General features: G+C 41.4%; 2 protein-coding genes across 2 annotated transcripts; one reads left to right on the forward strand and one right to left on the reverse strand.

Annotated features, from left to right (window-relative positions):
- Window positions 1–4,261: 4,261 nt before the first annotated feature.
- On the reverse strand, window positions 4,262–5,572 carry LOC147822509 (endogenous retrovirus group K member 25 Env polyprotein-like). Its single transcript, XM_087196579.1, has one exon. It carries the CDS (start codon window positions 5,570–5,572, stop codon window positions 4,262–4,264), a length of 1,311 nt encoding a protein of 436 aa, XP_087052705.1.
- A 5,042-nt stretch (window positions 5,573–10,614) lies between these two features.
- Window positions 10,615–16,247, forward strand: LOC147822510 (syncytin-1-like). Its single transcript, XM_087196581.1, is given in 2 exon segments — window positions 10,615–10,746; window positions 14,156–16,247. A coding segment is annotated over 1 exon segment (1,719 nt). The 5' UTR covers window positions 10,615–10,746; window positions 14,156–14,164; the 3' UTR covers window positions 15,884–16,247.
- The last annotated feature ends 6,255 nt before the right edge of the window (window positions 16,248–22,502 follow it).

A 22,502-nucleotide genomic window follows, 5' to 3' on the forward strand; every position in this document is an offset into this window, starting at 1 on the left:
CCTTCTCTGCCCTAGGAGCCTGGGATGGAGGCGGGGGAGCTTCCTTCCGGGTGCTGGGACTGGCTGAACTTCTCTGCAGCTCCTCTATTTTTTATCTGTGTCCTCTCTAGATTTATTAATCATGTCTTGCACTATGGACACAGTCTCTGCTGATATCTGAGAAATTATTTCTGATTTCATTTTTTCCAAATCCTCTTTCATTGCCAGTTTAGGCAGTCCAGGTGGTTGAGTATCAGATTGTGTTATCTCTTTTCCTTTTGTGGTTGCTTTGGGTGATCTGGAAGTCTGGTTTTGAGACTTGTCTATGTGTCTTCTCATTGCATGGGCAGGATTTGTGCTCCTGGCACCCATGAGGCTCCACTCCTCCGTGCTTGGGTCAGTGGTAAGGCAGCCTGGAAGATTCACTTCCTCTGTGCAGGGGGCAGCTCTGCTCCTCTATGCTCAGGGTGGTGGTTCGGTGGCCAGGAAGGTTCACCTCCTTTGCACTGAGGACAGTTCTGCTTCTAGGCACTCAGGATGGTGGTACATCAGCCTGGAAGTTTCACATTCTCTGTGGTGGGAGCAGCTCTGCTCCTCTGCATTTGGGACAGTGGTACTGAGGCCTGGAAGGCTCACCTCCTATAATCATTATTGATTAGTTCAATATTAATAGTCTAGTTATTTGGAACTGCTATTTTTGCCAAACCTTTAGCAAGGTTACAACCTAAATTCAGGGACATTTTTGTACCTTCATGGATCAATAGATCTCCCAGAACAAGACAACTGAAAAGTCATAGGAGTATTTAATGTCATTTAATACATATATTCCCATTTTAACAACTGTTTGGCATGACAAGATCATGCTACTTGCATTTATGACCTGTTATTTTTTGGACTGTTCAGTACATCTTGTTTATACAGCCTCAACTGTCATTTTAAAATACAGTATACATTGTTTATACAGTAAACTATACAGTACAGTACTGTAGTTTTATGTTTTGTTATACATTACATTACTGTATGTAGGAATTATGAAAATAAAAGCAAAGTCATGAAGTTGAAGTTTCCTTTGAACATTTCTTCATTCTTAATATTGTAACATACATATGATATACAATTTCTCATTTAGCAACAAATTAACTTAACAGTCTAGTTGGGGGAATGGAATAAGTGTTCCTAAATTGCAGTGCTCTCAACAAGAAGTTCACAGTTCTATCACATGTTTGTATAATTTCCCTTCTTCATGTATCTTCTTCAGATAATACTGGCTTTGAAAGAGTTCTTAAACGGAGACAGAGTATTCCTCCATTAAACTGTGAGTTCCTTGAGTGTAGAAAATATGTCTCCTTTTATTTATTTTTTGAAGGTTAGGAGAGTTTTCATGGAAATAATGAGAATAGCTCTTGAATTTCCAAAAGGGATCCCAAGTGGGTGGCTGAAGGACCCCATAAAACAGGGCTAATTATAGATAAGCAGAGCACAGGAATTGTTCATTTGTTTAGTGCCCACATATCACAGGTGGTTCTGTGGATTTACAGTGACCAATTGGAACTCAGGCTCTCTAGTTATTTTTCTTTTTTTTCATTAAGTTTATTTGTACATTTTAAGTATATAATACAGTTACATTCATCACTGGGATCTTGTACCTTTACATGATATATCTTGGTTCTTATTTTTTTTCCACTTCCCCCACCCTCCCTTCAGCCTCTACACCCTTCCCTATTTGCAAAGACATTGTTTCCATTTTTTTTTCTTTTCTCATTTTTTTCTTTTCTCATCTTTCCTTTCCCCTACCCCCTCTACTTCCTCTACTCCTTTAGAACTTTTCTTCCTATAACACAATATCAAATATACATTTTTTAAATTACAATATCAAAACTTAGAGGACATTACCAAAGGGTTTACAGAATTTAAAAGGATACAGAAAGCATATTACAAAAATCTTTCTTGAAATAAATTTGACAACTTCTAACAAGTACCTTGGAATACAAATTAATGAAACAGACTCTGGAGGAAATATAAAATTTCAATAGCTCCTATTAAAGAAAGCACATTCCTAGCTTGAAAATCTACCTATATGACAACAACAGGCTCATACACATTTTAACTGATAAATTATATCAAACATTTAAAGCAGAAAAAAGAAGGAACACTTCTCCACTCATTTTAGGAACTCAACATTGTGCTAATCCTAAAACTGGATAAAGATAATAGAAGAAAAAAGTATGAACATAGATAAAAATTTGTTTAACAAAATAAACTATTAGAAGTTAGAAGGCAGATCTGGAAGTATGTAGGAAGTGGTTTTATTATAGGCATGGCAGTGTTGGTTCAGCATTGGAAAATCCACCCCTAAAAGTCATCATTTTAACAAAGGAAAGGAAAAAGCCATATGATCCTGTCACTAGTTGGAGAAAAAGTATTGTACTAAATTCTACAGCTGTTCATGGTAAAAGCTATCAGGAGACTAGAAGTAGAACAGAACCTTCTCAACAGATCAAAGACATGTACTCCATACTTCCAGCAAAAACATCTTATATGAATGGAGAAGATACAATGCTTTCTCCTTAAGGTGGGGAACAAGGGCAGATATGCCTACTCTTCATCTGTCCACTAAACTTTGAAACATAGGCCCAAACCAAAATAGTCTGGCAATAAAAAGACACAATTAGCATACAATTGGCAAGGTAGAAGTAAAATCTTTATATGTAGATGAAATGATCATCTACAGAGAAAATACTAAGAAATCTCTAGAAGACCCTAGAACTTATATGTGAATTTAGCAGGATTAGAAAACACAAGGTATATATAAAAATTCAGGTCTATGTATACTTGCTATAAATGAAGAATTGAATATTGAAATTTAAAATTTATGTAAGAGTAAAAAGGACCTAGAAAAGTAAAAAGAAATAAAAAATGGTGTTGGAAGACATTTATTACCTAATTTTAAGACTTTCTCTAAAGCTACAGTAATCAAGGCAGTGTTGGCATAAGGAAAGACATATAGATCAATGGAATAAAACAGAGAATCTAGAAATAGAACCACACATATATGGTCCACTGAGTTTTGAAAGATTATTTAACATTAACATTTTATAGAACATAAACTCAATTCAAGAACAGAGGAAAAGACAGTGTTTTCAGAAAAAGGTACTAAAACACCTGGTGTCCGTATGTAAAAAATTAACCTCAACCTTTTATTTCCATATGTAAAAATAACTTGAATGGATCCATGAACGTAAATATGAAAGACTAAACCTATAAAAGTTTAAGAAGAAATTATAAGGGAAAATATTTATTGTGACGGACCAGCCGTCACCAGTCGAACAGTTCCTGAATGGGGGAAAGGAGGACTGAGAAAAATCAAGAGAAGAGACAGAGTCGGGAGGGCACCCAAGACCGAGCAAGCAAATTTATTTTCACCTCTCTTTTATACACTCAGTGAGTTAGGTCATTAACCATGACCTTTATCCAAAACACCTGCTTCATTTGTTGCTAGTTTTCTAGACACTCCTCGCCCTCATGGGCTACTTTGTTTCCTGGGGTTACAGAAGGTTCACCTTGTTGCTAGGGCAAACTCTAAAGGGAAACATCGGAGTTAGTGGAGAGACACGGTTCCCCATTACATAGTCTCCTGGCTATTTATAACAAAGGGTAAAATTAAAATGAAGCTTTTTGGCTGACACCACTCCCCACATCTCCCCCTGTTTTATATAATATGATCAAGGTCCCTCGATCACGCAGATAGACTGTGCCTGTCTTAGGCGAGGAATATAAAGAAATCCCTTACCCGTCATGGAGTCAAGAGCATCATTATACTCTTGCTCTGTCTTAAGTTGGTGATGTCTCATACTCCTCTTACCCGTCATTGACTACCAGCCTCTGCAGAGGATTACACCGTGGGCCTAGGCGGCGCAACATGTAATTGTAGACCATGGATACTTCCAGCCAACTTCATTGAGGAATGCATAAACATCCGCAATAGTACGGGAAGGATCATGCATCCAAGAAGCAACCCTCCTCCAATAATTGCTACAAAAATGAGTAACTGTGTAAATGAAGATGCAGATGGCAAAATTTTTCTAATTTGCCCAATAAAATCCTGTGCAGCCTGGGCTGCATCAAATTTTAAAGGCTCTGCATTTTGGAGATCCATAATTTCCTTATGAAGCCGTATTAAATCCAATGACACATTCGCACTGTGCCAAATTCCTTGCAAATGTTTCCTAATCCTATCCCACTCATAGCCGGTATCATTATACATCTTACTAGTAACACAAATCTATTGATAATCGGCATGACATTTCAGTTTGCTTCTAATTTTGAGCCCTTGTATTTCGTTTCCTAAATATGTGACAATTGAATATAGGGCATCTATTTTTTGCTCCATCTTAAGATCTATATCCTCCTGTGTCTTTAAGGCCATAGTAACATTTTTTGACAGCTCATTAACATAATGCGCATTCTGTACAGACTGCGAAAGGGCAACAGCGGCAGTAACAGCAGTGGCTATAAGAGATATGAGTGCAACTACTCCAGCAATAATTAACCCTACTACTCTTTTTTGCCTACTTAGAGCCTTATTAATTTCTTCCAACACCTGCAATCCTTGATCTGCATACCATGCCCCCGTAACATTAACAGGCATCATAACAAATGCTGGCTGTTGCAAAACCATTACCTGATTCTCTGTCCCGGTAACACAATTACTTATTTGACAATCAGAACAAGTAACATTATAATAACCATTACCATTTTGAATATTAACATTTCCCACAAGCAATACATAAGGGTTCATGACACAAGCAGTGACATTTCCTTTTGGATGATAAGAATTCTCGGGTTGGGCTTTAACCTCATCCAAAGCTGCAGCCAATTTCCAAATATATGTTTGAGCATACCCTTTGTCACTCCACCATAACCCTGCAGAGAGTGCTGTTTCACTTAACGGTGGGGGACTAGGAAAGGGGGAATTATACATCTGGGCAGAGACATAATCTTGCGATGAAGACCAGTCCAAGACATAAGTATCAAATCCAGTAATATTATATCTCACAGGAGCATCCGCCACACATCTCTTCCATGGAATAGTCTTATTAGAGCATTCTTTCCTCCCACAAGGTGGAAAAGTCTGAGGCACTACACCAGTAGTCTCCATACCCACAGGTAGATGTAAACGGACTCCAATGATCCCGCTTTTGCATTGATCTAACTGCCTTCCTACCAAGGTGCGAGCACTCAGTCTTATACACCCAGTCTTGCTGATTTTGGAGAAACATATGGGGGTTCTGGTTCCTGATCCCATATAGTTAAATGATTGGACCTCGTTCTTGTCAGGGGCCACTGGCTCATCCAACAGCCTGGTATTATTCACCCATACCATTACTTCTCCATTCTCCCAGCTCATTGGATGTACAACAGGTGGATCAGGTACGTAAGTCCAATAAAGTTCTCTATTACACACCATCATTAGATTCACCAGCAGGACAGCTGTCAGAATCATCTCTACGGGCAGAAGAACTTCCCGTGAAATGGACCAATCTTTCAGGCAGCCACCGGGCACCTTTAGTGTTCTGTGGAAAAACACAAACATGCCCTCGTCCCCATATTAGTACCGGATCGGGACCATTCCATACACCTGTGAGGGGATCTTTCCATTTTACCAATGCATATGATGATTTGGTCTCTGGATGCCATAATCTTTCCGCTGCAGTCAACCCTTGAGCATCCACAATCAAAAAATTTAAGACAAATAATGCATGGTTCAGATAATTTTGTGGGGATAGGGGATATAACTGCCCCTTTCTTATTTTAGTCAATTGATTTTTAAGAGCACCATGGGCCCTTTCCACAATCCCTTGTCCTTGCAGATTGTATGGAATCCCCGTTCTATGTACAATATTTAATTGATTACAAAATTGTCTAAAGGCTTTATTGATATAGCCCTAGCCATTATCAGTTTTAATTATGGAAGGTAGCCCAACGGAAGCGAAACATTTTAATCAATGAGACATGACATGTTTAGAGGCCTCACCCACCTGGGCTGTAGCCATAATATATCCCGAAAATGTATCGATGCTGACATGTACATATTTTTGTCTTCCAAATTCAGGTATATGAGTAACATCCATTTGCCACAACTGATTAGGTTTTATTCCCTGGGGATTTACGCCATACTGTGGGACACAGTGATGCAATGGGCAAGCAGAACATTGCTTAACAATCTGGCGCGCTGCTTCGCGGGTTATATGAAACTGTGCGTGCAAGCTGCGGCTATTTTGATGATGAAGTTGATGGGAACGTGAGGCCTTTTCAATTTGGGTGAGCATCATTAAACGTGTTGAGCGATCAGCCAACTCATTACCTTCAACAAGGGGGCCAGGAAGGCCAGAATGAGCTCTGATATGTTCAATGAAAAAGGGTGTGGCCCTTTGCCTAATAAGATCTCTTATTTTTTGGAATAAACATAAGATCTCATCCTGTGATGTTTGAAGCAACTCAGCAGTCTCTAATAGTGGGATAGCTCTAGCGACATAACAACTATCGGTATACAAATTAAATGGCTGTTCTGACAAGACTTCCAACACTTTAGCTACTGCTGCTAATTCTACCACCTGAGCAGAGGAGGACTTAACAAAAAATTGATGAACTTTATCATTTAAAACATAAACGGCTACTCCTGAGACAGATTCATCAGTAAATACCAGGGAGGCGGCCTCAAGAGGTTGTTTAGACACCACTTGGGGAAAAACAAAAGCATGTAATGAGGCAAAATGCAACAGGCGATGACATGGAAAATGATTATCAATTTTGCCTGGATATCCTGCAAGGGCTATACCCCAATCACCTACATTTTGGAATAACCAATCAATCTGTTTATTATTATAAGGAATAATGATAGCAGGGGGTTCTTGTCCAAAATAACTCCGGGCTCCAAAACGACCCAGACTTATTAATTGGGCCACAGCTTCATAATATGGAACTATAACCTTGGATGGAGAAACTGGCAGATGAATCCACAAAAGCGGCCCTTGTTGCCAAAGAACTGCAGTGGGCGTATATTTAGTGAAAAGGATGCCCAAAATCCATGGCTGGGTATAATCCATATAGGATATTTGCTGTTCTTCAATGGCTTTTTCAACTAACTTGATAGCCTCCCGGGCAGCCAAGGTTAATTCACGAGGAGAATTGGGATGTGGATCTCCTTTTAGAATCTCAAAAAGGGGCTTTAATTCTCCAGTAGTTAACCTCAAAGAGGGCCAGAGCCAATTAATGTCTCCTAATAATTTTTGAAAATCATTTAAAGTTTTAAGACTATCTTTTCTTATATGTAATTTTTGGGTTTGAATACTATCTCTAAATAGGGTATACCCTAAGTAGGAGAAGGGAGAATGTCTCTGAACTTTTCAGGGGGATATCATGAGCCCATGGGCTTGTAAGGCTTTTTGTAAATCTGAAAAGGCAGCCAACAAATGTCCCTCCTTCTCATCTGCCAAAAGAACATCATCCATATATTGAATGACATACACTTGAGGATACTCTGCTCTAACCTGTTCTATAGTGAGAGCAACATATTTTTGACATAAAGTAGGGCTATTAGCCATACCCTGTGGAAGAACTACCCAATGATATCTTTTTAGTGGTTCTTGAAAGTTTATTGAGGGAACACTGAATACAAAACGTTTACAATCTAGAGCCGCAAGGGGGATAGTAAAAAAGCAGTCTTGAAGATCAACAACTATTTTAAAGGTTCCCTTGGGTATGGCGGAAGGTCGGGGTATACCTGGCTGAAGAGCCCCCATGACTTCCATAGTGGCATTAACTTGCCTAAGATCTTGTAAAAGTCTCCATTTTCCGGACTTTTTCTTAATAACAAAAATAGGTGAACTCCAAGGAGAGTTAGAAGGAACAATATGTCCCTTGTCAAGCTGTTCCTGTACCAACTGCTTGGCAGCCAATATTTTGTCCCGGGTAAGGGGCCATTGATCTACCCACACCGGCTCATCACTTTTCCAAAGGATCGGGTCAGCATGGGGTACAGGGGGACCAATAGCCCGTGTTAAAAATACCCAAGTCCTCTATTTCCTTGATTATCTATATATTGTAAGGGTTCGCATCTCCCTTGACCATGACGTCCCAGGCCCTGATTGGGTAGGAACCCTTGATTGAACATTTGGTGAGTAACTTGAGTATTGGGGCTATATAAATAAACTCCCATATCTTTCATGACATCGCGGCCCCACATATTCACAGGTAACCCTGAAATAACATAGGGCTGGAACAATCCTGTATGTCCTTCATTATCAATCCAAGAAAGCAGATCACTGCTTTGTTCAGTACTACAAGTTTGACCTATTCCTTGTAACTGAGTAAGAGACACTGTTTTTGGCCACATCGAAGGCCACTGATCGGCTCGAAGAACCGAGACATCTGCACCTGTGTCTAGCAATCCAATAAATTTTTTCCCGTTTATTTTTAGTTCTAATTCAGGTCTATGAGTCTCAATATTTTGAATCCAATACACATCAGATGATCCAAAACCTCAGTTACCTCTTTTAGCCTGAATGGCCTTATTGGGCATCGGATATTGAGGCAAAATTAATAATTGAGCAATCTGTTGTCCTGCCTCTATCACGATGACATCATGGGAAGTGTGGGCCATAATTTTAATTTCCCCAGTATAATCTGCATCTATTACCCCAGTGGCCACCACGAGTCCTTTCATAGTATTGCCACTTCGACCCAAAAGAAGTCCTACAGTAATTAGGGGCAGGGGGCCCCAAACCCCAGTAGGCAGGGCTTGCATTCCCATATCGGGGGTCAATACTGCGTGGGAGGAGGAACAGAGGTCCAATCCTGCGCTGCCTGAGGTGGCTCGGTAGAGTTCAGAAATGGATTGCTTTTCTGGGCTGGGACGAAATTCTGAAGGGCCCCATACGCTTGTTTCGGGGCCTGGGGCTGGCCCCTCCTCCCGTTTCCCGGTAAAATATTCCCTAGTGCATCTCTTTTTGATCTACAATCCCTAGCCCAATGATTTCCTCATCTACATCCAGGGCAAAGCCCTGGTTTTTTATCATTTGTGGTGTTTTTTTCCTGCGTATCTCCTTCCTTCACATGACGGGGGCATTGTCTAACCTGATGACCCATTTGGCCACACCCAAAACAACTTCCTGGTGGCCCGGGAATCCGGGCTCCCCACCTCTGCTGTACCAGAATTTTCTGTACAGTTTTTCCCTGTAAGGCGGCAGCCATAGCTAAGCCTTGGGTATAGGCAGGTCCAATTTCAGCACATAATCAAATATAATCCGAAATAGACCCTCGATTTTTATAGGGCTGAATGGCTGCCTGGCAGGGGGCATTAGCATTTTCAAAGGCCAATTGTTTAAGGAGCATAGCACTAGCATCTGATTCTCCTAACAACTGTGTAATCCTTTGCATAAGGCGATCGTCAAAATCTTGAAAAGGTTCATCAGCCCTTTGTTTTATCTTAGACAATTCCTCTGCATGCTGGCCAGAAGGGGGAATTTTGCGCCAAGCATGTTTAGCCACAGCATTGGATTGAATAAGTGCCTCCCGGCGGAGTTCGGCTTGGGCTCGAATGGTGCGAAACTGTCCTTCCCCGGCCAGCATGTCAAAGGTAAAATTGATCCCATTAGCAGCATTTATCTCAGCTGCTTTCTGACATTGTTCCCCAAAATCAGTTTTCCACAACAAATAGTCTCCGCCTGACAGACAGGCTCGAGCAAGTTGCTTCCAATCCTCCGGTAAGAAAACATCAAACGAGGTGAATGTATCTATCAGACCTTGTGTAAAAGGGGCATTGGGGCCATACTGAGAGCAGGCCCCTTTTAGTTCCTTTAATTGTTTAAAAGCAAGGGGGCGATAATCAGCCTCCATTAAATTATCCTGATTATCATATCATTGTATCACAGGAAAGGCCCTATGGGTGATGATATGTGGAAAGCCTGGGATTATTTCCCTGCGATCACCTCCTTCAGCCAAAATTTGCTGCAGCGGGGAAAGCTCTTTATTCCCTTGAAAAGTTTCAGGTTCCCTATTTTCCTGGGACAAAAATGCCTCTGGCAGGCAAGGAACGACGCCGGGAGGCAGTCCTCCTGATAGCATCCCCTCAAACTTCTGTCTCATTTGTTCTATTTCCTTTTTAAGATTTTCTAGTTCCATATCCCATCTTTTATCTTTATCATTTCCTTCCATAGGTAAAGATTTGTCATCTTCCCCCTGTGCTGCCAAAGCAACCACAGGGGGAAGAGGCCAATGATCATCTAAAACTTCCTCATCTGAAGGATCAACATTTGGAGGGGCAGAAGGGCCCTCATTCAAAAAGGGATTAGTGGACAGGGGACGGTGTGGGGGGCCTTGCCCCCCCCCGCTAGAACTCTTGAGTGCCTTTTACGGGCATGTCTAAGCCTGCTGCAAGTCTACCCGGCAACAAGGAAGTAGCCCCGCTACCCTCCCCTTGCTCCCTCCCTCTAGCCCTACGGTATATATGCTGTAGCAGCTTCCGCAATAAACGAGACTTGATCAGAAACCTGTCTTGTCTCCATCTCTCGTGTCCCCTGTCCTTTGTCATTCTCGCTCCCCCTCTAGGGTCTCCATTGACTTACCCGTGGGCCAGGACAAGTGGCGCCCAGCATGGGGCCAGAGAACGGGGGATCCAGTGAAGAACGCTGCTCGGGGGCCCAATAAAATAAAATAGAAAAAAGAGGATTGCGTTTGACGTGAACCTGCCGTCTTTCCTGCACCTCGGTGAGTTGAGCAGCGATTATGGGACAGGGCATTAGCCAACATGAGTTATTTGTACACGGTCTTAAAGAAACTTTACAGACACGAGGGGTAAAGGTTACAGTCAAACAGTTGTTAAAATTTTTTTTGATTATATTAGAGATCTCTGCCCTTGGTTTCCCGCCGAGGGTACCATTGATGAGAGGAGATGGAAAAGAGTAGGGGAGGCCCTTAAAGGTTATTATGCTACTTGTGGACCAGAAAAGGTCCCGATTACTGCATTTTCTTATTGAAATCTTATTAATGAAATTATCTCCCAAAAAACCAAAGATCCGCTGGTGGCTCAAGCCATCCAGGTCGGGGAGATAGCTCTCCGATCGGAGGAAGGGTCGATCATTCTCCCTCGGAGTGAGGAGTTTGTAAACACCCCCAGAGATGCCAAGATGGCACCAAGGCCCGAGCTCCTGAGGGTCGGGACTTCCTCAAAAAATGAGGAAAAAGACTTGATGTCTTTTGATAGTGACGATGAGCCAGACAAAAAAAAAAAAAATGCAACTGATGAGGGTTTACAGGCGGGCTCTGCCTCTTCCAAGCCTTTTACAGAAAAGCTTTGGCGCTCCTCAGCTTCCGCCTCCGCTCTTTCAGCCCCTGCCTCTGACCCCGCCCAGCCTGTTAAGGAGGAACCGGCCTTGTACCCTTCCCTCCGCCACCTCAGACACCCCCCCTTGCCACGGAATGATCCGGGGGAGGCTGACTGGGCCAATCTTGGGGAGGAGGCAGCCAGATATCATAATCCTGCCTGGCCACCCGTAGTCCAAGGTCCTCCTCCTTATGTTCCAGTACCCAGCACTCCCAATGCGCCCGCTTTGGCATGCCCTGTTGTTGATCCCCAGAAAGAACTCTGGGACAAGATAAAATTTCTAAAAGAACAAATAAGGTTAGAAAAGGAACACCAGGAACTTATTACCCAGCTCGAGGGCTTAAGAACAGGCAAAACCCATGAAAATGTCCGTAGAGAGGACAAACTTAAGCCACGATCCCCCGTTAGAGGGGTGGCCCCTAGGGTGCCATCCGGGTCGGGACTATCCCTCAAACTTAACAATGTGGAAGCCTTTCCCGTAACTAAAACTACTGACACACAGGGACAGGCGTGGAGACACCACAGTGGTTTTGATTTTAAGGTCATTAAAAGATTTAAAACGGCCGCAGCTCAATACGGGGCCACTGCACCTTGCACAATGGCCATTTTAGAATCAGGGGCAGAAAATTGGCTCAGCTCAATCGATTGGCTTATGCAGACTACCGGCTCCTGGCCAGTTGCTCTCGCTTCTTATACAGGCTTAATAGACAATCACTATCCTCCAAACAAACTTATTGACTTTGCCAATAGACATGAGTTCATTTTCCCAAAAGTCACTTCCTGTTCTCCTCTAACAGAAGCCCTATTAGTCTTTACAGATGGTTCTTCTACCGGGATAGCTGCCTATGTGTGGGACAATGACATTGTCCACTTCCAAACCAGCTGTTCTTCAGCCCAAATAACCGAGCTACATACAGTCATAGCAGTCTTTTCTGCATTCCCTGAACAAGCCTTTAATCTCTTTATTGACAGTGCTTACATTGCCCAATCTGTTCCCCTATTGGAGACATGTGGATTGATAAAACACGCTTCTCAAACTGGTGGTCTTTTTATTCAATTACGAAATCTAATCAGAAAAAGATCCCAGCCTTTTTTTATTGGGCACCTTTGTGCCCACTCTAACCTACCTGGCCCACTTACAAAAGGCAACTGGTTAACAGATCTGGCCACAAGACCTCAGGCTTTTGCCTACTCACTAAGTATTGATGCCTCCATTCAGATTGACCAGGCACAGAAGGCACACCAATTACATCACCTTAATGCTCGCACGCTTCGCCTTATGTATAAACTTACTAGAGAACAAGCTAGACAAATTGTTAAAACCTGCCCTACGTGCACCCTCCATCTTCCCACACCTCATCTGGGAGTTAATCCTCGTGGCTTAATTCCAAATGCCCTATGGCAAATGGATGTCACACATTACCCTGAATTTGGAAATCTTAAAAATATACATGTCAACATTGATACATATAGTGGATTTATATTTGCCACCCTACAATCCGGGGAGGCTACTAAACATGTAATTGCCGACCTTCTAGTTGCCTTCTCAGTACTTGGATGTCCACAGCAAATTAAAACAGACAATGGTCCAGGCTATACCAGCTCTGGTTTTTCAAAGTTTTACAAACAATTAGATATAACACACATAACGGGAATCCCATATAATCCACAAGGACAAGACATTATAAAACGAGCCAACCTCACACTCAAAATTACATTAGATAAAATAAAAAAGGGGGAATGGTACCCTATCAAGGGGTCACCCAGAAACCTAATATCACATGCACTATTTATTCTTAACTTTTTAAATTTGGATGCTAAGGGATTATCCGCAGCTAACCATTTCTGGCAACCAGAGACACAAAAACAATTTGCCTCTGTGATGTGGAGAGACCCCCTGGACCACTCATGGCATGGGCCTGACCCCGTACTCATCTGGGGCTGAGGGTCAGTGTGTGTTTATTCCAAGGAAATGAAGTCAGCCAGGTGGCTTCCAGAACGCTTAGTAAAACAAGTTGATAAGCATGTTAATGATGCCGATGACCTAACATTGTCCAAGTTCAACCAGTTAACAATGGCGCCTACAATTATAATCTAATAATCATAAAGAGAATAGTATAATTCAATTTGGCCAGTTATATTTGAGTGCACCCTAATTTTATACACTGTCTCATATGTTTGTCTATTGTCTGTTGTTTGTGTTCATACAGTTGAGCTCAATATGTTCCTTCCTTTTCAAAGGATATTCGCCTATTGTTAAATTGACTTACAGATAAATATTATTAAATTAAAGACATGCCTTCCTTCCCAGGTTGCTAATTGATCAAACTGCCACTGAGATTTATTTTATGAAAGTAATGTGTATTGTCACCTACATGCAATAATCAAATTGCAATTGACAGTTGTAAAATAAAAAGATATATATTCTTAATTGTTTGTCAAAATGAATATAGATGGGGACTCCCTTTGATGAATATAGAAGTGGCCACCCAGAAAATGATTATTCTGGTCTTAATTCATTAAAGGGACCCCCTAGTAAATTTTATATTATAATCTTATGGGAGACACATCACAACGAATATTATCTAAATATGTTATAAATTGATTACATTGGTTATTCTTGATATTTAAGCACTGATTATGTTGTTACAAAATATTTACATTGGTTAAGTTCTAAATATGTTATTGTAATATGCTCACATTGGTTATCTTCAAAAGCTTAATCAGGTTAGCCTAATTCTCTTATCTACAGCCCAGCCTTGCTTACATTGCAGGATGAAATTTTGCTTACAGGTTAAAAAGATGACATCCCTGAATTTGTTGCATGGTCTGTTGCTGTTCCTGGCACCGCTAACAAAAAGCGGATTTCAACCAGTTAACAAAGAACAACTGCTCATTGCCCTGTATGGTAACCCCTGTGACTGTGCTGGGGGTTCTGGCGGGGCTGCACCCACAAGTTACACTCGTAGTACTGATTGCGGCAACAAGATTGCCTACTTGGTTTATGAGGCCGCGCTAGCGGAAGGATATAACCAAAAATGGGATTGCGTCCCTAAGCCTAAAGTCATACCAACAGTCAATGGCAAACCAGGGCCATGCCCTGCCAATTATGCCAAGGCCACAGAGATGCATTCTACCTGTTACACTGAAGCCCAACAATGTACGCATTCCTATGGAAAAATATATCTAACTGCTGTTCTACAAAAAACTTACAGGGGCTCCGTCGGAGGTGACTGGGACTTTTCCAGCCCCACCGGATATCCTAAATTTGGCCAACCCTCCTGCAACGGCAGTCCCGACAAAGATGTCTGCTGGCCGCCACAGGCCTCAATTCATGTATCTGATGGTGGCGGGCCTTCAGATCAGCTCAGGGAAGAGCGAGTACAAAAACAGCTCGAGACTATCATCCAAGAGATGTACCCCTCCCTAAATTATCATCCGCTGGCCCTTCCCAAACCTCGAGGCCCAGACCCTGACATCCAAACCCTGAGTGTCTTAGAGGCCACTTATCAATTGATCAATACATCCAACCCAGCCTTTGCTGCGGATTGTTGGCTATGTTTGACCCTTGGCACACCCCTGCCCCTCACCTTGCCAGTTGTCGACCAAACTGACTATGCCAACAGTTCTAGTTACAATTGCAGTTTTTCTCTGCCCTTCAGGGTCCAGCCAGTACAGTTCAATGCTTCAGCTTGTTATCTAAGTTCGGGCCACAACAATAGCTTCGATATACCTGTCAGAGTCCAAAATTCCTCTCTCTGCTCTATAATGCTTAATGGCTCTGCTGCCATTTGCCCTGCCCCGGGTCACGTGCTCATCTGTAGAGGGAGCTTGGCATTCACCTCCCTCCCCACTAATTGGACTGGGCTGTGCGTGGTGGCGACTGTCCTCCCGGACATCGCCCTCATTCCTGGAGATGAGCCAGTGCCCTTGCCCAGCTTTGACTATATCGCTGGGCGACATAACAGGGCCGTTTCACTGGTCCCCCTGCTCATGGGGCTGGGGGTGTCCGGTGCCCTTGCCACTGGCTCTGCTGACATCTGAGTGGCGTTACACTCCTATGCCAAATTATCCAACCAGTTGATTAATGATGTTCAAGCTCTCTCCAACACTCTTACAGATATACAAGATCAGATCGATTCTTTGGCTGAGGTGGTCCTTCAAAATAGAAGGGGCCTGGACCTCCTCATGGCAAAACAAGGAGGGATTTACATAGCCCTAAATGAACATTGTTGTTTCTATGCCAATAAATCTGTGATCGTCAGGGGAAAAATTCGCAAACTTCAAGAAGATCTAAACAGACGATGACAAGAATTCGCTCAAAATCCCCTCTGGACTGGCCTCAATGGTTTCCTCCCTTATCTTCTCCCTTTGCTGGGACCCTTATTGGGCCTACTTCTGCTCATTTCTTTGAGGCCCATAATATACAACAAAATCATGGCCTTCCTTAGAGCCCAGATAGAGGCAATAAAAACAGCACCCATACAGGTCTACTGTAATAGATTGGCAATGGCTGACTAGGACGAATGTCGGACCATCGATTAGGTCCTTGCCATGGCGAAGTGTTCTCGCCCCGCCTGGTGAGTGGGCTGGCAAGCCAATGACGGGCAACTGAGCATGCGTGCCATGCAATGAGAAAGCCCTCGTGTGCCACCTAAGACAGGTGCCAGAGCCTTGATTCTCTGGTTAACCGATGACGGGTAAGGTGCACGGTGCAGACACGTATGTTGCTCTGACCCAAGACAGGCTCAGCCCCCGCAGGCTTGGCTCTCCTGACGCCTTTCTAAAATTATAATTTTAAAGGGAGGACCTGTGGGGGGCCTTGCCCCCCCCTGCTAGAACTCTTGAGTGCCTTTTATGGGCATGTCTAAGCCTGCTGCAAGTCTACCCGGCAGCAAGGAAGTAGCCCCAGTACCCTCCCCTTGCTCCGTCCCTCTAGCCCTACGGTATATATGCTGTAGCAGCTTCCGCAATAAACGAGACTTGATCAGAAACCTGTCTTGTCTCCATCTCTCGTGTCCCCTGTCCTTTGTCATTCTCGCTCCCCCTCTAGGGTCTCTGTTGACTTACCCGCGGGCTGGGACAGGATGGCAATCTTCCTCCTGCTTTTCTTCTGCATATTCTGGCATCTTAAAGCTTTCGTGCCGTGGATCTAAACTATCGCGTATGAGAGTCCATAGACTAAAGGCATCCACAGGCACCTTGGATGGCCCGTGGCCGGCATAATAATCCTGCAATTTCTTTCCTACCTTATTCCATAATTCCAAACTAACAGTTCCCTCCATGGGGAACCAGGGGCAGACCTTTTCAACAAACTCTAAAAAAGCACAGAGCTGTTGATGCCCGATGCGCGCACCTCGGGCCTGTAACATATTTTTAAGCGTTTGAGCGAACAGTGCCCTGCTACTGCCTTGCCCCATACTCTCCCGAGTATTATCGCCACCCGTCACTTACCCAGCGCCCTCGTATTCCCGCGGCGTCCTTCACTCTGGTATCCCCCGTATTCAGGTCCCTGTTCGGGCGCCACCTGTGACGGACCAGCCGTCACCAGTCGAACAGTTCCTGAATGGGGGAAAGGAGGACTGAGAAAAATCAAGAGAAGAGACAGAGTCGGGAGGGCTCCCAAGCCCGAGCAAGCAAGTTTATTTTCACCTCTCTTTTATACACTCAGTGAGTTAGGTCATTAACCATGACCTTTATCCAAAACACCTGCTTCATTTGTTGCTAGTTTTCTAGACACTCCTCGCCCTTATGGGCTACTTTGTTTCCTGGAGTTACAGAAGGTTCACCTTGTTGCTAGGGCAAACTCTAAAGGGAAACATCGGAGTTAGTGGAGAGACACGGTTCCCCATTACATAGCCTCCTGGCCATTTATAACAAAAGGTAAAATTAAAATGAAGCTTTTTGGCTGACACCGCTCCCCACAGTTTATGAATTTAAGGTAGGGAAGAATTTCTTAGGATCCACAAAACATGATGTATAAAAGAAAGAAATTAATAAATGAGATTCCATCATAATTTAGAACTTTAAATGACATCAATAAAAAAACGAAAAGTAGTCCTTAAACAGACCATATTTATAATACATATAACCTAAGTCCAGAATATATATAGAACACTTACAGCTCATTAATAGACAACAAATTAAAAAGTATACATAAGAAGATGATAAACATCCAGTACAGATATGAATTGACTTATGATTGTCATGACTTTTTCTTTTTTTTGGATTCTCCCCCTTTGTGTTTAATTTCTTTTCATCCCCAATGGATCAATTCTTCTGGGCTACCTGGGGCTGTGATCCTTGTTGTCTTTTGCTAAGATACTGCTGAAAAGTTTTTGGAGTGATGGTTTGGTATTCATGAAGTTCCTAAGGTGCTCTTTGTGATGAAAGTATCTTATTACACCATCAATTTTGAAAGATAGTTTTGCAGGGTACATCAATCTGGGTTGGAGGTTGTTTTCCTTTAGGGCATGAAATACTTAACTCCAAGCTCTTCTAGCCTTAAGGGTTTGTGTTGAGAAGTCTGCTGTGATTCTGATAGGCTTTCCTTTGTATGTGATTTGTTTCTTTTCTCTAACTCCTTGTAGAATTTTGTTCTTCTGTTGGGTTTCTGCAAGCTTAACTATTACATGCCTATTTATAGATTTTGTTTGATGAAGGCTAGTTGGAGTGCTATATGCTTCCCTTATCTGAATATCAAGTTGTTTTCCCCTTCTTGGGAAGGGGAAGGGGAATATCAAGTTGATTTCCCCTTCTTTGGAAGTTTTCTGTCATCAGTTCTGTGAACAGTTATTTTATGTCATCTGCACACTCTTCCGATTCTTCATTGACTCCAATCAGTCTTATATTATTCTTCTTTGCATCACCTTGTAGCTGCTGGATTGCTTTCTCATGGTCCCTTACTATTTTAAAGCAATTTTTCTTTTCCTAGTCTCTAATTGCAATCTTATCTTCTATATCTGAAATTCTGTCCTCGCATTGGCTCATTCTGCTGCAAAAGCTTTCAATGGAGTTTCTAATCTCCTGGAAATCTGTTTGCATCTGTTTTATGGATTCCATTTGTTTCCTATGTTGGGATTGCATCATGTTCCTCAGCTCCTTCAATTTTTATCCATGTCCTCTCTAGATTTATTAATCATGTCTTGCACTATAGGGACAATCTCTGCTGTTCTCTGAGAAATTATTTCTGATTTTACTTTTTCCAGATCATCTTTTGTTGCCAGTTCAGGGAGTCCAGGTGGTTGCATATCAGAGTGTTCCATCTCTTTTCCATTTGAGGTTGCTTTAGGTGATCTGGAAGTCTGGTTTTGAGACTTGTTTACATGTCCTCTCATTTTGAAATCAGAAATAATTTCTTAGATAACATCAAAGATTATGTCCATCATTCAAGACATGATTAATAAATCTAGAGAGGACACAGATAAAAAAATAGAGGAGCTGAGGAACATGATGGAATCCCAACATAGGAAACAAATGTAATCCATAAAACAGATGCAAAGAGATTTCCAGGAGATTAAAAACTCCACTGAAATTCTATGCAGCAGAATGAGCCTATGTGAAGACAGAATTTCAGATATAGAAGATAAGATTGCAATTAGAGAACAGGAAAAGAAAAAATTCTTTAAAATTATAAAGGACCAAGAGAAATCAATCAAGCAGCTGCTAGATAATCCAAAGAAAAATAACATAAGACTGATTGGAGTCAATGAAGAAATGAGAGAGAGTGCAGATGACATAAAAAAAAAAACTGTTCACAGAAGTGATGGCAGAAAACATTCCAAGCAGAGGAAAAGAATTTGACATACAGATAAGCGAGGCCTATAGGACTCCAACTAGCCTTGATCAAAAAGAATCTAAACAGAGGAACATACTAGTTAAGATTCCAGAAACTCAACAGAAGAACAAAATTCTAAGAGCAGTTAGAGAAAAGAAACAAAGCACAAATAAAGGAAAACCCATCAGAAACACAGGGGACTTCTCACTGCAAACCCTTAAGGCAAGAACAGCTTGGAGTGATGTGTTTCAAGCCCTAAAGGAAAACAACCTCCAAATCAGATTGATGTACTCTGCGAAATTATCTTTTAAAATTGATGGTGAAATAAGATACTTTCATGACAAAGAGCACCTTAGGAACTTCATGAATACCAAACAAGGACTCCAAAAAATTTTAGACAAAATCCTAGGAAAAGACAACAAGGATCACAACCACAGGAAGCCCAGTCGAATGAATCCACTGGGTGCAACAAGAAATTAAAAGCAAAGGGGGAGGATCAAAGAAAAAGAAAAAGTCATGACAATGATAACTCAATAAATATCAGTTGTAACCATAAATGTTAATGGTCTCAACTCACCATTCAAAAGAAATAGCCTGGCAGAATGGATGAAGAAGCAAGATCCAACAATAGGCTGCATATAAGAAACACACTTAATTCAAAAAGAAACCCATAGACTGAAAGTTAAAGGGTGGAAAGCAATACTCTCTGAGATGGGAACCTGAAAAAAAAGCAGGACTCACTATCCTCTTTGCAGACCAAGTGGATTTCAAACCCACACAGATTAATAGAGACAAAGAAGGACACTATGTCCTTGTAAAGGGAACAATCCAAGAGGAAGAGATGACAATCATAAATATTTATGCACCAAATTCTAGTGTGTCCAACTATATAAAACAAATGCAAGCGGACATGAAAAGTCATATATGCACTAATATAATTGTAGTGGGGAACTTCAGTACCACATTGTCACAAATATAAAGATCAACAAGGCAAAAAACCAGCAACGAAATACTAGAACTCAATCAAACTCTTGAAAATATGAACTTAACAGAAGTTTACAGAGTGTTTCACCCCACAAAATCAGAATACACATTCTTTTCAGCTGCACATGGGTCATTCTCAAAAATAGACAACATACTCGCTCATAGAACATATTTATTTCATAGAACATATTTATTTCATAGAACATATTTCTCAAAGGAATTGAAGTTATCCCCTGTATATTATCAGACTATAATGTGATGAAATTGGAGATCAACTGCAAAAGAAACTGGAAAAACTTCATAAACACATGGAAATTGAACAACACACTTCTGAATAACCAGTGGGTCACAGAGGAAATTAAAGAAGAAATCAGACAGTTCCTTCAATTCAATGAAAATGACAACACAACATATCAGAATCTATGGGACACAATGAAAGCAGTCTTATGAGGGACATTCGTAGCAGTGAATGCTCATATTAGGAAAACAGAGTGTGCCCAATTAAACAAACTGATGCTACACCTCAAGCTTCTAGAAGGAGAAGAGCAGGACAAACACAAAGCTCATACAAGGGAGGAAATTATAAAGATCAGGTCAGAAATCAATGCAATGGAGACTAAGAAAACAATACAAAAAAATCAATGAAGCCAAGAGCTGGTTCTTCGAAAAAATAAACAAAATTGACAAACCCTTTGCCAACCTTATCAGAAAAAGGAAAGAAAAGGCCCAAATCCATGCAATTAGGAATGAAAAGGGTGAAATTACAACAGACCCAGCAGAAATCTAGAGGATCATCAATACCTGCTTGGAGAACCTATGCACCAATAAGCTGGAAAACACAGAAGAAATGGACATTCCTAGATACATACGAATTACCAAAGTTGAATGAAGAAGACCAAAAAATTCTAAACAACCCAATCTCAATCAATGAAATTGAGAACTTATTTAAAAACTTACCAACCAAGCAAAACCCGGGTCCTGATGGGTTTACCACTGCATTATACAAGACATTTAGAGAGGAACTACTGCCACTAATGTTTAAACTCGTCAATGAAATTGAAAGGGAAGCAATACTCCCTAAATTATTCCTGGAAGCAAGCACCACCTTGATCCCCAAAGCAGAGAAAGGCCCAACCAAAAAAGAGAACTATAGGCCAATCTCACTAATGAACATAGATGCAAAAATCCTTAATAAGATACTGGCAAACAGAATGCAGAATATCATCTAGAAGATCATATACTCTGACCAAGTGGGATTCATCCTAGGGATGCAGGGATGGTTCAACATATGCAAATCAATCTATGTAATACACTATATCAATAGAGCCAGGGACAAGAACCATATGATCATCTCAATAGATGCAGAAAAAGCATTTGACAAAATCCAACATGCATTTATGATAAAAACACTACAAAATTTGGAATAGACAGTCTCTACCTCAAACTGATAAAAGCCATCTATGAAAAACCAACAGCCAATATCATACTAAATGGTCAAAAACTGAAATCCTTCACACTAAAATCAGGAACAAGACAAGGATGTCCACTATCACCACTCCTGTTCAGTATAGTTTTGGAAACATTAGCCACAGCAATTAGACAAGAGAAAGAAATAAAATGCATAAAGATAGGAAATGAAGAAGTCAAATTATCATTATTTGCAGATGACATGATCCTCTATATCAAAGACCCCAAGAACTCCACCAAAAGTTTTCTAGACTTATTAACCAAATTCAATAAAGTAGCTGGATACAAGGTCAACACACAAAAATCAATAGCTTTCCTCTATACGAACAACAGACTGACTGAGACAGAAATAGGGCAAACAATTCCTTTCACAATAGCATCCAAAAACTGAAATACCTAGGAATCAACCTAACAAAAGAAATCAAAGACCTCTTCTCTGAATACTATAGCACTTTGAACAAAAACATTGAAGGGGATATCAGAATATGGAAAAACATTCCTTGCTCCTGGGTAGGAAGGATCAATGTAATGAAAATGGTCATACTTCCAAAACTGCTACATAGATTCAATGCAATCCTTATTGAAATCCCAGCAGCATACTTCATGGACCTTGAGAAAACAATCCAAAAATTCATTTGGAACAAGAAGAGACCCAGAATAGCAAAAGCAATTCTAGGTAACAGAGACATGGCAGGGGGTATCACAACCCCCAACTTGAAACTATACTACAAAGCTACTGTGATAAAAACAGCATGGTACTGGCAAAGAAACAGACCTGAGGACCAGTGGAACAGATTAGAAGATGCAGAAACAATGCTAGACACACTCAGCCATCTCATCTTTGATAAAGGAGCCAAACACCCTCACTGGAGGAAAGATAGCCTCTTTAATAAATGGTGCTGAAGAAATTGA

Source organism: Heterocephalus glaber, unplaced genomic scaffold (assembly GCF_053883595.1).
Source record: "Heterocephalus glaber isolate CG9 unplaced genomic scaffold, H.glaber_assembly_v1.0 deba00001613, whole genome shotgun sequence".
Classification (NCBI taxonomy): domain Eukaryota; kingdom Metazoa; phylum Chordata; class Mammalia; order Rodentia; family Bathyergidae; genus Heterocephalus; species Heterocephalus glaber.